The sequence below is a fragment of the Gossypium hirsutum genome, chromosome D13, assembly GCF_007990345.1.
Source record: "Gossypium hirsutum isolate 1008001.06 chromosome D13, Gossypium_hirsutum_v2.1, whole genome shotgun sequence".
NCBI lineage: Eukaryota > Viridiplantae > Streptophyta > Magnoliopsida > Malvales > Malvaceae > Gossypium > Gossypium hirsutum.
Window position 1 is genome coordinate 8,606,999 of NC_053449.1, and position 15,724 is coordinate 8,622,722.

Sequence of the window (15,724 nt, forward strand, 5' to 3'; positions counted from 1 at the left end):
TTAATTTTTAGTTTTAATCAACCACTCGAATTTATTGGTTAAATAATAGAAACTCAGTAATTACTAGTACTTTTAGTCTTCATGGGAACGATATCTTTACTCACCATAACTATACTATTAATTGATAAATGCACTTGCCTTAGCCATATTTTTAGTTGATTTCAACTGCATCACTAAAACATATGTTTTTTTCCCTATTAGTCATGCAAACCCTTTTTCCTTAATCTTTGAAGGGGTGTTTTAAGAAAAACTAATGTTTGTTAAATTAAATATGTAGATTAAATATCAAATTTGAACATATTTGAAGGATTAAAAACAAAATCATATGGATTTATATTATACTAAAATTTATTAATTTAGTGTCATAAGCTTATCGCGCATTAACTTAAATGAGAAATGCCTAAAAATCATTCTTTATATAAAATGGATTAAAATTGGGTATACGGTAATGCACTTTTTTTACTTCACTAACAGCCTTAGAAAATTGTCACAAGTCTCTTTTTTAAATCAATTATTTATTTTGATATTTATTATATCTCAATAGGGCAATTGTTAAGCCCATTACCTTGTTTATGAAGTCTAAAAAATCAATGTACCAAATATTTTCCCAAGCAATATTTATATTATAAATTTTCTAATAAAGATAAATCTTTATTTCAAACCAACTGATTAATTATTGAAATAGTTTTCCATTATTGTTAATTTCCATAAAAATTCGTTTGTAATGCATTGATATTATTTTTATTCACATTACTTCATTATTTAATTAATATTTTAATTGATATTATCATTTTTATAATTAATAGATGCTAAGATCCCTACACTAGATTTGCTGGATGACGGCATGTTGTATCAGTTGAATTAAACAACGGGCCCGGGATAAATGCTGAATTTACTACTAGTTCCATAAGGGCAAGGAATTTTTCAACTAGTCTACAAAATATGGCTATACACTAGTATCTCATCTCATGGGTGTTTCAAACAATAATCTTTGCTCCATCAGCAAAGGTAATGTCGAATTTTCAAAACTTCCAGTTTGTTGGCCAAGGTAAAACAAATAGCTTCATCTTTGTGCAGCTTTGTATGGTCAATGTTAGTCAAATCACTTTCTGTGCAAGTCTTCAGTAAAAAGTAGTAATACCTCGAACGGATCATCGAAATACCGACTCTTTTACAAAGGATCTGCCACCCGAACTGCAAGAGTGAAGATCAGAAAGTGGATGAGCCACCAGCAACACAAGGAAGGCTAATCTTTAGCTTAGAAAAAATATATACGCTGTTACTCACGAATACTGAAGATGGATATTCATAAATCGACGATTTTCTTTGCTTTGAGATAGTGTTACAGAGCCTTCAATAATTTGATCCTGCTCCACTTCTATGGGGTCATACAAGTATATCAATGTCTGCAAAATTTACGTCATAAGCTTTAAAAAAGGTACCCTAAAGAAAGGAAGCAGTACCATCATGCAAATTGGTACAGTTCACAACGGTTCAGAATTTTGTTATGCTCAAATCAATAGCGTATTTCTTAATAGAATCAAACAACTTTTGCATATGATACCTGTTGCCAATGTGTTGGAGGATCCTCTGGTGCTGTTGAGAGTACAAGTGGTTCGTTGGGATTGGTGCGTTTCTTACTTGGGATATCATCAACAGGATCATCATCTGATAGGCCAATGAGTGGGGATTGACTTGGAGTGATTATAGAAGAATTTGCTGGCCCACTGAATTCAACATCAAACCAAAACGCAAATCCATGTAGTGGAGCTGGGAATCAAGGAAGTACGAATACTATGCTCAAAATGAAGACATAGAGGAAATCTACGACGACCATGTAAGCTAATAGCATGAAACAAAGGCCCATGTGAAATGATGTAAATGGTGTGTAACAATGGTAAACTGAAAGATATTAACAAAAGAAGATAAACTGATTACACTACTGCATGATATCTCAATTGTCTGGTCTGCACACACAATGGAAATTCCCAACACAGCATATGTATGCACACAGACAGAAAGAAGACAGAACATTGCATATGGTAAAAGCAAAGGTATAATAATGGGTTTACCTCGCATCATTGACTGGAACTTATATCTTGTTGATACGGATTCTAACTCATTGAGTTGGATAGTGTAACAGTCCACATGCTTAACCTGTTTATCGTAATAATGCCATTTGATGAGCAATTTTTAGAAATATGTTAAAATGAAAATTGCTTTAGAACTCACAATTTGGTCATATAACATGGACAAACGCTGTTGGCAAAGAGAATGTCTCAAGCAACAGCCACATGGCATTAATGAGAAATTGGTACATCAAATTTTCAATTTATGAAGAATCTATTAGGTTGCCACATAGACACCAGTGGTGCACTTGCAACTCATGCCTTGGGGATCTAAGGGGATTGTGATGTCTTAGGTAAAGAAGACATAAAGGATATGATAAAACTAACGGTTGGCCTTTCCGATTTCAGAAATCAATAGGGAAAACCAGAGGGGAAAAGCAAGAGATCTAGAAGACTAACCACATGTGGCCACGTCAAAACATTTTCCCCCGTTATTGTCTCCACACATGGCTCTTCAAACGCACACTGTTTTGCTACCGGCAGCATTGCAGACACTACAAGAGAAATCAACATTATAATTTCCTATTTCACACACAATCAACAAAGAAACAAGCTACAAGCAAAAGACATGAGAGCTGAAATTTCTAAGCAGGTTAGTAGAAATTTAATTTCACATATATATGCATGAAAAAAAAATACAAATCTAACTTAGCATCATACTCACTATCAATTCCATAGACATTGCGCCAGAAATCAATGCTGTCATTGTATCTGTCAGGATGTGTGATGGGTGCCAGGTATAACTGCAGGCAGTAAAGAGTGAAACAATAAATAAGTTTATTTTCATCATGAGAAACAGGTTCTGCAACACAATAAAACTTCATACGAGTCACAAACCATTAAACAGAGAGGAAAAAGAACAAAGCAGCTCAATTACACTGTCATGGTCAGCAAGTACCAAAACAAGGTTACAATAGCTGGCATAAAAAAGAAGGGACACAGACCGTTGCAGCGCAAGGAAGAATAAGGCCTCCATGTTTTAGCCATCGATCTCTAGCAGTAATAACACTTCCCAGCATGCTCTGGAAAATTGTAATGAGGGTGATCACATAAAATGCAAGTAAAATAAATGTAAAAAGAATAGGACAAATAGTCAATTGAATTAATAAAAGATAATGCTCTCATCTCTGAACATGTAAGAGTTCATTGAAATCTTTTAAAAATAAACTTAGCATATGATGTAAGGTTTTAACAATCACCTCATAGAGCAGCGTGTAGCCCATCCACTCTGAAATTATTACATCAACCTGTTCATCAATTTCAACATCCTGTAGAAATTATAACTAGTATAAACTGTCAGACATTCGAAAGGAAATAAATCAGTTCAAGAGAAAGTAACACATTTCTCAGAACAGTGTGAAGCACATAGCGGTCCACCCCCCTCCCCAACCCTACCATCTAGAAGTTTATTAGCAGATCTAGATTCTAAACATAAATGTAGAAATGAAAATTGAGTCTTCGTTATCTTAAATGACCTACATAAATTTAGCCTACAATAGCTGCTAATTTTGTGTCTCTCCAAACAAAGATACAAATAGCAGTAATATCCACTCATTGTTCGATAATTAATCTATGAATTGATACAGCTGGGTGTTGAAACCAAGCCTATGTGAAAGCTGGCAACCCAGCAAACATTACAATGGCCAATGACCTATAGGTACAAGCTTTCACCAATTATTATCCTATGATCCCCATAACTATAATGGTGCTCATATCAAGTATGAGAAAGATGCGACTATTTAACCAAATATATCCACAAAGGCTACCACAATTGCAGTCTTCTACTAATGAGAGCAGCTAGAAAGTGCTGTTACAATTTTTCTCATCTATAAAGAGATTTAAACACCAGCACCAATGCAAAGCCCTAAAATGGTTTGCAAAAGGTAAAGCACCGATAAAGGTCTCCATCCATTTTGCACACAGCAAAACAAGAATTCCACCTTGATTTTCCAGGGCAGCTAGTTTTCTGTTGACCTCAACAGTAAATGCAGATGAATCATCTCTAATTCCACGATGTTCAAACTGATTGTTGCGGACTTGTGGCTTTAAAGATAAAGAAGTTATTCTCAAAGACTTTAAAAAAGTTGAAGAAAGAAAATCTAACGCTAAGTTGGCTTATCCCTCCAACAAAGTCCAAAGTTAAATTCAACTCCCCCGTTCCCAACCATTTAAGGAAATACACGTCAATAAGTCTGAGAAGAAATAAAAAATGCTAATATATATAGGTGCTTATTCTTTTTTCTAATATTCTTGCAACAACTTAAGGAGCATAGACATCTACAAGCCTGAGAGGAAAAGCCTACCTCAACTCGCCCATGCAATACAATGACCGTTTCAGCTAAATTATTTGCTTTCACCACTTCTTTGGCCTGATTGCAAATAGCAAAGTTGAATACAAACCAAACGGTCAGTTCCATTTTAAACAAGGCAGCCAAAGAAAGGTCTAGAGAAGTATAGAATATATATAATTCCACAATGTTGATAGATAACTAGCATACAGATTCTAATAGCAGTGTTAACCAGGTATCAGAATCTCATTGTAGCAATTAACACAGTAAGAAAATGAAAATGGCAAGGAGAGAAGGAAAATGAGCTAAATTAGCACTCTCAAAAGAGAAGGTAAAAATGCCTCAGCTACACGTAGTTAAGCACTAATGCAACAAAGTACCTGCACTGCAATAGCACTGGCGTCCACTGCATAAACCTGAAAACATATAATTGCTTAAGATATTAGACAGTTGTATTTAGTTGAATCCATAAACATTACAAGAATATAACTTTGAGATAGCAAGAGAGTTCTAAAAATATATATATACTAAAGAACAAAATTGCAGTTCTATCTACATTTGCTCTTGGTCAATAGTTGAATTGAAGCCTCCTTGTCTTCTTTATGGTAAAATTATAAAGTTCACAAAGAAAGAAAGAAAGATAGAAAAACCTAGAGGAAACCAAAAAAAGAAAGTTCAACATAACTTCTAACAATCCTCTGCACTTACTAAATAATGCGATATTCAGTAATTAGTTGAAAACAGTACACATGATGTGCAAAAACTGAGATTGAATCAACTCTCAAAAAGCATAACTCTGCTATAAATATGTCAATCATGCGATAAGAACTTCAAAACAAATACCCGTTTTGCACCAGCTTGAGCACAAAATATCGAAAGAATGCCCGTGCCACATCCAACATCAACTACAACCTATAAAAATAGTCAAAATAAATAATGAGGAAGAGGAATAAACCAGCTAAATATTATTTGGAGAGAACCCTTAAACCAACTTGGCTGTTTGAGAGCCGTATGCTTTGTATCTATGTTTCTATTAGACACAAATGCATGTCACCCAGGGATGAGATTATAATATCAGTACAGCATAATATCGTGATTAGGTGAAACAGGAATCTTACACAAAATCAAACCAAATATGGTAAAACCAGGTATCATTTGGTTTCAAGAAAGAAGAGAGATTAGATATAGTTTTATAACAAGGACAAAATGGCATTACCCTCCCCTGAATAAAACTCTGGTGTTGCATGACTGCATCCCGGTAGGCTTCAGTTCGAACATGATCCTGTATACTTTTAAAGATAAGGTATGATCAGTGGATTGTCATGAATTTCTATTATCATCATTATTATTTTTTAAAAGAAAAATTCTTTAAACAACGAACTATAATTTAAAGAACCCGCCATTGGAACAAGCACAAGTAAAGAAGTACTAAAACTTTTGATTACAAATGCAAGATTCAACCTTGCTTAAACGAGGTAGCAAAAAATTCATAGATAGTTCATAAATAGTAAAAAGCAACATTTTTTTGTAAACAAAGAACGTGAGGACATTGCTAAAACAACTCAAATTTAAATTCCCAATGTTAAGTTCTCATTCCAAGACACGATCTTGGCAATAACCCATTTCCCCTAGTAAATGCAAGCACTAAAATGCTTCCAAAAGACTAAACTCATAAAGCTAGAAGTGCAAGAAATTCCACACAATCCATCAAGAAGCATTAATACCAAAAACAAAATGAACTCAGTTAAGAACAATTACGTATGAAGAGAAAGAACAAGAAAGAAAGAAAAAGACCTTGATCATTTCTTCGTGGATACCGATGTGGGCGTAAGCCTCAAAGTAGGCCACGTCGAAGTCCGTACAAGCGGGAGGAGGTGATTTCAGGTCTTGCTGATCGTCGCTGGCGTCCTTCTGCTGGGGGTGCTGGGATTCAGAAGCCCTAAACACTTCACGTGACCTACGACCTCCCCTCCTCCCACGACTTCCCCCTCGCCTCCCTCCCGAGGTCTGCTGCTGGCGAGGGACATTGCCGACTCCTGTGCTCCCAGACATGTTTTGCCAGTCGCCGGAGAGCAGCAATTGACGGGCAATGTGAGGAGGGAGAAAACTGCAACGTTTTTCCTTGTCAAGAACCCAAAGAGGAAAAGCTGGTTTGCGTTACTGTTTGTTAAATGAAAACCGAATGGCGGTTAAGGTTTTGGGGTTTTGCGGTGCGGTTACAACAGCTTATAATCCTTATATAAGGGCAAGGGTTGAGGGGCTCGTGGCTACCCGCCCGGTCAGCCCAACTGGTGGACCTTAGCTTTATATTTCTCAAACCGAATTGGTTTCATCCGTCTATTTTATTGTTTAAAAATAATGGAAAATATAGAAATAGCTTATGTCGAAACCATTTTTATTTTGAAAAATGGGGTGAAGTTTTAAAACGAAAATAGAGTCGTCACTAATCTTTTTTTCGAGGTGAGATCGAATCACCTTGAAATTAATCATTTTAATAAAACATTTTGATTTATTAAAATAATGATTTTGGTCTATAAAATTCGAGAAAATGAGCTCGGGAGTCGGTTACGCACGAGAAAGAATTAGCACCCTCGTAACGCCCAAAAATTGGTACCTAATTGATTAATTAATGTCTCAAAGTCGAATGTCGAAAATTTGAAAAGTTTAGAAACGATTCCCCTTTTTATTAATGTCATATTTTAAAACAATGCTTGGATAGATTTGAACGAATGTAAAAGGATTTCTCATCTCGAGGCAATAAGATGTTGTATCACGTAAGTTAGGATGCAACGTTTGAATTTCCGAGCATAAGCTAACCTTTTAAAAATCTTTATTGAAACTTTGTGCATTTGAAAACTAAAATGTTTAGTCGTTTTAGTTCGATGAGAAAATCGAAACCCCGTAAGTTAGAGCACGATTTCTCATCGTTCCAAAGACAACATATTGGATCAAAGCGAAGGTTTAATGCAATATTAACAATGATATAAATTTGATTTATTCGAAATGAAAAGAAATGAAATAATCAAATTTTGGCAAATAAATCGGAAATTTTAACTATGATGTAATGTTCTCATTTAATAATTTGTTTAAAACAACTAATAAACACAATATACAAAAATATTTAAGCAAATGAAGTATGAAGAAAAATTAGAATATACATTATATAGAAAAATAATAATAATAAAAAAGTAATATGTATAATTCAAAATAAATAGTATGTATATGGATGAAGTTTAAAACAATACATGAATTAAAACAAATAATATATATGAATTTACAATTTAATACAAATAATATCTACAATTTGAAATGAATTGGATAATTTACAATAAATAATATATAATAAATTTGAAATAATAATACATATAAAATTTAAAAATTTTGATGATAATTCTAGAATAATCATACGTGATAAATCCAAAAGAACAGTATATAATAAATTTAAAAATATTAATGATAAATTTGAAATAGATATACATGATAAATTTAAAATAATGTTACAATGAATTTAAAATAATAATATTGATAAATTACAAATAATAAAACGTGATAAATCTAAAATAATAATATACAATAAAATAACTTAGATAATATTGGTGATAAATTTAATAATAATAAGTTTAAACATTCAAATCATATCCAATTTAAAATTTAAAAAACATAATAATCAATACTTAAATAAATAAAACACAAGCAAATTAAATCAAACTAGTGAGGATTAAATTGAATTTAAAACAGAATTACAAGGAAAAAATGAGAATAAAACAAAATTGAGGGCCAAAATATGGAAAAAAATAGATAGTATAAAAAATAAATTACAATTGATAATATATGGAAAAATATTTAAAGCAAATAATCAAATAATTTAAAATGGATGATTTATAACACGAGTTTTTAAAAAATAAACATGTGTGACATAATATTAAAAACAAATAAAGTATATACTTAATGGAAAAAAAAAAGAACGATAAGAATGGTTAAATGAATGAACAATATGAAGATTCAACGAAATTTCCTCCACCAAAATCCAACTCTAATGAAAGCAACTTAAAAAGAAACGAAGATGAACGAAGAACAAAATAAGAACAAGCCACAGAAAATAAGAATGCAAGAGAGGGAGAAATTTGAGTGAATGCTCTTAAGAATTATTATTGCTCCAAACTCCAGTGTTCTACAATGAAGGGAGATGCCTCTATTTATAGTTGAGCCTCCCCAAATCCGACGGTATAGATCAATTACATCAACGGCTAAGATTAAATCTCTAAGATTACAAAATCTTATCTTCTACGATTGCATATCATATCTAAGATTGCATATCCTTGAAGATTATGTTTCCATATGTGTCAAGCTTGTAGATAGACCTTCAACCTTTTCAAATAATGAGTCATTCCGATCGGGCCAAATGATATAATTTTGGACTGGACTTGGACTTTGTTTTATTATTTTGGGTTTATTATTTTTTTGTGAGCCCGGGCTAAATTGGCCTATTACAGCTTATATTAATATTTTATATTTATAATTAAATTTAAATAAAAATATCTTTATTATCTTTTATAGTGAAACAAATCATTTAGACATGTTTGAATTAGTTGGGCTTGAGTTCAGATTTTTTAGAATTAGAACTCAATTCAATTCAACTCATAAATACTTTTTGCGCGTAGGGTTTTAATTTTTTATGTACTTCAAATTATTAATTTACATACCTAGTCCCTCTACTATATCTCATTTATGATTTTAATCTTTTAAATAGTACTTTAGTTCAGCTCAACTTATAAACACCTACCTTTAGGCGAAGGTTTCAACCTTTTGTGTACTTTGAATTATTAATTTATGTACATAATCCCTCCACTATACCTATAATTTATGACTTTGATATTTTCAATAGTCCCCTAGTTAAACAACAAAAGTTAGTGTTTTGTTGAGTCAATCTGGACTGAGTCTATTCGAATTTTAAAATTTTAGAGTCATTTCAACTCGAGTATATTCATTTGAGGTAATTTTCAAGTTAAGTCATTATGAGTTTAGATATTTTATGTGCAAATAATTTCATATTAAGTTATTTTCGAATTTAGATGAATTCAAATTCAAGTTGGTTTTTAATCAATAATTTTACACCTTTGAAAACCATTTCTTTGAGTCCAATTAAAAAACCATTTGATTATAATGTGGTGGTGGATAGGTAAAATCTTCTTGACAACCAGAACAATAATAAATTATGAAATACATGAGTTGTTTTCATGTGGTTGAATAAACAAATAAATGGAATGAAATTATTTTACGACTTTGAATCTGCACATTTTGAGTTTCCATACCAGATGGCAACTATGTTGCTTTTATATGGACCCTGCATTTTGACATACACATATGTCAAATGGATCATCAAAATTTTAGACTTGAAAAAACTTTAATGCATTAAAAACATCAGTCTACTGTAATTAACAAATGTATGCCAGAAAGATGAAATTCCAAGGACCAGCTTCAATGGTGAAACCACCTTTCGAACAAGCTAAGGCCCTTAACCTGCAATGAGGAAATAGTAATCTGAAGTAGCAGATGGATAGAATAAAAACTCGAAAATGGTCGGCATTGAATGATGGAGTACAAGAACTCACCATGGGTATCGGTAAGAAAGTTTATGAAGCATAAACAATTGCTAGAAAAGAATTTGAATTCTATTGCTGCCTTTTGTCTCCTGCAACATTATATGAAAGCAGCTCGGTTTATGCAAAAAAAGATGAAATAGATGCAAGCAACTTAGAGATGGTTCCTCTTACCACTCATGAAATTAGCAATTAGCGGAACTCGTCATGGTATTCATAGTCATCTTCACTATCATTGAAGATGGCATTGTAAAATACATACGGGTTGTCAATCATCTCAACTAAGCTTAAGCGACCGTCTTTATTCAAATCTGCCTGTAATTAAATTAACAAAAATGTTCAATAACAGAGCTTTCTTTTTCTGTTTGGCACAAATAAACTTCATTCGTCCAAAAGGAGGGGTAGCAACCTCTATGTCAAGCCTTGGTCAAGAACGAAGTGAAACTCAAAATTTTCATTCCATTGTCAAAACCTTTGCAGCAACTATGACTCACAAGAAAATTATTCCTTATACAGGAACATTTAATCTAAAACAAACTAACATCGTATTTGCTGAATAAAATGGAACACTAGAGAAATCATGCATACGTACATGCATAGCAATGTTCAACCATCTGGTGCGTAAATACCTGCGACATGATGTAATCTGCTTGTTGTTTAGCATAGTACTGCTCTGATGGATGAAGTTTCCCAATTATTGGTAGTAACTCTTCATCTGACAATAATCTGTTAATGATAACCACAGGAAATGTATTTAACCATCCAAAAGAATAAGTTTCCATTCCAAACATATACCGAACATCAAATGTTCATACAAGCACCTGTCACCATCTTTATCAAGTTGGCTAAACATCTGTTTAGCTGGGGTCTCGGCATCCATTGAGTAATCAAATGGATGAAAAGAGTTATGACCTTCTTCATCATGGGTTATTACCAAGTCAAATACACCATGAAAAAATTCATCAAAGTTAACCTTCCCATCTTTGTCTGCATCTCTTTCCCTAAGGGAGAAAAAGAAAAAAAGGGGCAAAAGTCATAGTGATTGAAAGGCAATAATAGAAGGAAAAAGAAAAAGGTCAAATGAAAAACGGGATAACATGTAAAACAGGGAAAGGGAAAAGGAAAAGGAATAAAACTCAGGTCACCTTACTTCCTTTTTGCATAACCATTGAAGCAGCTTTGGGTTTTTACTGTCAGCTGGGTGCATAAAGCTGGGAAAGAACCAAGCAGAAAAATTAGGAGAGATAGCAATAGCAGCAATTGAAAATACCCTTTTCACTGGAAGTATATTAGTAGGAACTTTCTGTATAAGTTGGAACTTACTCATTGAACTCGGTTAAATTCAATACATGATCGCCATCGGCATCTGATGCATAAAAATGTTCTTCTGTCCACCAGCCCATATCATGACCAAAAGATGCGTAGTCTAGACAAAAGAAGCACAAATAAGTTACCACCTCTAAAATTACTGCTTGGCAAATTAAACAGAAATCAATTACAATATCCAAGTTTTGTACTACAAATCTATATTGATCATTATTGAAAGCAAGATAAGATCCATAAATAGCATAGACTTGTTATAATGGTTTACTCTATGTCTCTATCAAAGGGAACATGGTAAGTACTGACTCGTCCCTCATGGCAGGAAAGAACAGATCATGCATGTCTGTTGTTTTGTTTTAGTGTCATTAATCACTATAACTCTCAAAAGTTTTGAGAATCACTTCAAAAAGTGACTTCACGGATTCGTCAAAAGTATCTACAGATCAGTATAAATCCATCTATCAAACAACTGCAGCCACCTAAGAACTTAGCTTAAAAGGAAAAAAAGGAAAGCAAACACAAAGGACTAGTTTTACAACATGATCTATAATTTAGTAGCATAATGGTAGAGTATAGACCACAGACCATTCATCACCCAACTGGGAGCTTCGTACTCTGCATACGAAACTAACCCATCATTGTTTTTGTCATGAATTTCCATCTCCCTCAAACTCCTGAACCACTCTTCTTTCATAGCCTGCTGCAAATTCCACTCAATCAATTCATTCTCAGTCACAAAACCATCTGCCGGATCGACATCAATCTTGGGAAACAGCAACACTAACCTGTTCATTACATTAAACCTCCACTCTATCAACATCTACCAAAATTTTAATGCCAACATGCGTCAACAAGAATACAAATATAGGTGCAAGGTTTATGTAAACTGCATCATGAAGCAAAGACATAACCCATAACATCAATTTATATTTCCAACCAAATCATCACAATATACTCATTCTAAAAAGCATTCACAAAGGACTTAAGCATACTCACATCTCAATGCTTATAATAATGAAGAGACCTAACAAGCTTTCTATAAAGCACATGAGGAATAACAAATATATATATATAACCATTAGTAAATAAAATAGGATTCATCATTACCAAGAATAGTTATGAATATATTTGTTACACAAATTCACACTTACATGCAATTGAATCGGATAAATGAACTAATGAAGCATTAATGTGAACAAGTAAACATAGCTAGCTCATAAATAGTAACATTGATAATCAAAAACACATTTTTAACTAAAATTGGCAGCTAAAACACTAACTAAAGCTCCAAAATTTCAACCCTTAGTAAGCAATAATAGTAACAACAATAGTGACAGAAATTTCTAATTCTGACTAAAATAAAAAACTCAATCCTATCAATCTAAACTTAAACTCGATCCAACTTTATTTGACTGTGATTTTAACTCGTAATGACCCATCCTAAAACAACTTGAACTTGAAGTAACATACCCTAAAATGATAAATCTTAAAACCAAATAAATTAGCCGTCCTAAAAAACCAAGCCTCAAACATAATAGTGACAAACAATTCAATTCAGACTGAAACTCAAAAACTCGATCATATCAATCTAATCTGAAACTCTATCCAACTCTATTTGACCATGATTTTAACCCAGTAACGATCCCGTCCTAAAACTAGGCTAAGCAAGAAAAACCCAAAAATTAAAAACCGATCCAAACCGACTTGTTTGAAGGGTTTATAAATTACAGATTTAAAAATCGTGGTTAACCAAATCGAATTAATAGGAGATTTTCAAAAAAATAAAAAATCAAACTAAATTATGATGGAAAGTTCAAAACTTTTTTTAAAAAATAACAACCGAACTGATATCAACCTACCTAAAACAACTCAACCTGAATTTAAAGTCAGATAACCTAAAAACGAAAAATCCTAAACAACTAAGTCTCAAACATAAATTATCGGAACACACCGAAATGATCCAATTTCAAATTTGACTAAATGATCAGAATATTTTAAACTCGAGATTGATCCAATTTGAATTTATCCGATACAAATTCAACCAGGCTGTCTATGTGAATGTAATACCACCAACCTATTGGTAACATTGAACTTGTCCTCGTCATTCAAGTAATCTTCGGTCTCAGGCTGCGATTCTTCAGCGGGTTCGGGGTATTGTAAATAGTCGGGGCGGGAATGCTCCACGTACTGCTTCTCCCACTGATTGTCTTCACGGCGGCGCTCGATCTTGGCGACGAGTGGATCAAAAGCGACAGGCTCGTGACGGGCGGGGTTGCTGAAGCTGAAGGAAGAGCGGAGCTTGACGAGGCGGCGGCGGTTGTCGGCAGGGTGTTTCTTGGGGGAATAAGAGATGATGAAAAGGATTAGCAGAGCCACGGTCATGTACACAATGGCAGAAAGTTCTCCCATTTTCTTGGAGGTCCTTTTAATTTTAGATTTGTTTAATGCTACTATGGATCATTCATTTTAAGCGTCGATTAATACGAAAATTGAGAAATTAATCTTCAATCCTTACATTTTTGAAAACTGAAAAGATAGTTCAGTCGATTTATACTATCAATTCATTTTCTTTTCTTTTTCTCCATTTTGATTTTGAGCAAATTAATCTCTTTCAAAAATATTGGAATAATATAATTTCTGTCAATCAGAATAATTAATCACGGTCCGTATCGTACATGATTTTAATTGAATAATAATAAAATTAATTTTTGATGTTTACATATTTTATTATTTTGGACTTAATTCAAAAACATTAAACAAATTTAGGGTGAGTTTGGATGGGCGATTAGTTGCGGTGTGGTGCGTTTAGATTACTTTTTGTCTCACGCTACAGTATCTAATTTCACTGCCACCGCTGTTTTTACACTAACTGCAGATAAACGAATCGCTCATCCAAACTCACCCTTAATCTCAACATTTACATACGTTGCAGGAATCAAATTGATATAATGTGTAAACTTTGATAGCTAAATTTATTATTATACTAATCAAAACATTATAATTAATTGTTCTTACTTGCTCACTTTTAAAATTGAGAATAATGAAATTACTTTAATAAAGAAGTTTTTTTTACCAATAAGCTAACTTTTCAATTTTCATAATGATTTGATTATTAATTTTTCATATTAATTTTAGATTTAATTCTTCTAGATTTATTTAGACAACTATTTTTATTTTATGATTTTTTTGACATTTTTTAATAAAATTTTAAATTCTTTTTTCTTATCATTTATTTTATAAAATAATTCTTTAAGTTAATAAAAAATAATCAATAACTTTTATATATACATATTTTAAAAAAAGTTATTTTCATTATTTTAAATAATAAAATATTTATTTTTAGATTAAAAAATTAAATTAATTATTAATTAAATAAAAAAAATAGAATGCACCGTAGTTTGGATTTGAACCCCCTCAGCCACTTTGTATTAGGAGCAAAAGATTAACACAAACAAATCAAAATCAATGATTAGAAGTCACAATGTAATATCCCTTAGTATGTATGTTGTGAAAATCTGTAAATTATTATTCAAATTTAATCTAATTCAATTATTATGTTGTGAAAAATAAATTAAACTTTAAATTAATCTGATAAAATGACTAAAAATTAAATTTAATCACCTAATTAAAATAATTATTCAATTTGATCACTACTATTAACGGATTGCTAAGGTTTTTTATTATTATTAAAATTAAAAGCTTCTCTATAATTAGTTCAAAAACACTTCAAATTTATCCTTAAACAATACAAGAAAATAAACAAAAAAAAAACCTCCAAATCCAACACAATGGAACACTCAATTAGGTGAAGATCATTGGTACTAAACCAAGCCTTAAAAAGCACAACTATTTCAAACAAACCCCCATTAAATGAAGATAAATAATTTCTTTCGGTAGATAAAAGTACGGGTGAACAAAATCTGATTCGATTGAAAAAACTCGATAAAAGTTTTAAATTTTGAATTAAATAGTTTGAGTTATTTGAGTTAATCAAGTTATTCGGATCAACTCGAATAAAAAAAATTAAGTTTTTCGATTTAACTCGAATATGAATTACACAATTCAAGTTATCCAAAAATCCGAATAAGAAAAGACAAAACTACGTCGTTTTGATAAATGTTTACTCATTAAGTAGTTAAATAATCTTGTACTTCATCTACTAGTTAAATAATCGGTCAATATAAACGTAACATTGAGTATAAATAATAGGATTCGTTAACTCAACTCGATTTGACTCGATTCGAAAAAAAAATCAGATTGAGTTCAGTTGCTAAAATAAGATTTGTCAACTCGAAATTTTTTAACTTGATTCAATTCGATTTGATTGAATACTCACCTCTAAACAAATGAACTAAGCCTAAAACCCATAAATAATAAAGCCATG

The 15,724-nt window shown here is 32.2% G+C and overlaps 2 protein-coding genes across 4 annotated transcripts; both read right to left on the minus strand.

The window, feature by feature from the left end:
* Positions 1-880: 880 nt before the first annotated feature.
* LOC107920785 (probable protein arginine N-methyltransferase 6) lies at positions 881-8,585 on the minus strand. The gene is made up of 13 exons (XM_016850631.2): positions 6,212-8,585; positions 5,634-5,699; positions 5,261-5,329; positions 4,798-4,833; positions 4,433-4,498; positions 3,329-3,397; positions 3,074-3,151; positions 2,794-2,872; positions 2,529-2,623; positions 2,073-2,157; positions 1,565-1,770; positions 1,288-1,406; positions 881-1,194 (listed from the first exon to the last, which is right to left on the minus strand). Exons 1-13 carry the CDS (start codon positions 6,467-6,469, stop codon positions 1,152-1,154), a joined length of 1,269 nt encoding a protein of 422 aa, XP_016706120.2. The 5' UTR covers positions 6,470-8,585; the 3' UTR covers positions 881-1,151.
* A 1,075-nt stretch (positions 8,586-9,660) lies between these two features.
* LOC107918694 (calumenin-A) lies at positions 9,661-13,864 on the minus strand. 3 transcript variants are annotated; one of them, XR_005923634.1, is made up of 9 exons: positions 13,415-13,864; positions 11,926-12,125; positions 11,341-11,443; positions 11,163-11,228; positions 10,839-11,018; positions 10,610-10,743; positions 10,192-10,332; positions 10,030-10,109; positions 9,661-9,937 (listed from the first exon to the last, which is right to left on the minus strand). XR_005923634.1 is itself a non-coding variant. In XM_041110185.1 (8 exons), the coding sequence occupies exons 1-7, from the start codon at positions 13,747-13,749 to the stop codon at positions 10,210-10,212; spliced, it is 1,104 nt and encodes a 367-aa protein (XP_040966119.1). In that variant the 5' UTR covers positions 13,750-13,861; the 3' UTR covers positions 9,661-10,109; positions 10,192-10,209. The 3 variants fall into 3 exon arrangements, 1 of the variants encoding a protein (XP_040966119.1); XR_005923632.1 differs by having other exon boundaries at positions 10,647-10,743; positions 13,415-13,861; XM_041110185.1 differs by having other exon boundaries at positions 9,661-10,109; positions 10,647-10,743; positions 13,415-13,861.
* Positions 13,865-15,724: the final 1,860 nt, after the last annotated feature.

Coding starts and splice junctions, on each gene's coding strand:
- LOC107918694 (XM_041110185.1), bottom strand. CDS start 13,749: ATGGGAGAACTTTCTGCCATTGTGTACATGACCGTGGCTCTGCTAATC. Junction 11,229..11,340: donor AATTTAACCGAGTTCAATGA/GTAAGTTCCAAC, acceptor GTTCTTTCCCAG/CTTTATGCACCCAGCTGACA. Junction 11,019..11,162: donor TTATGCAAAAAGGAAGTAAG/GTGACCTGAGTT, acceptor TTTCTCCCTTAG/GGAAAGAGATGCAGACAAAG.
- LOC107920785 (XM_016850631.2), bottom strand. CDS start 6,469: ATGTCTGGGAGCACAGGAGTCGGCAATGTCCCTCGCCAGCAGCAGACC. Junction 4,499..4,797: donor CCAGTGCTATTGCAGTGCAG/GTACTTTGTTGC, acceptor ATTTGCAATCAG/GCCAAAGAAGTGGTGAAAGC. Junction 2,873..3,073: donor TTCTTCCTTGCGCTGCAACG/GTCTGTGTCCCT, acceptor TACTGCCTGCAG/TTATACCTGGCACCCATCAC.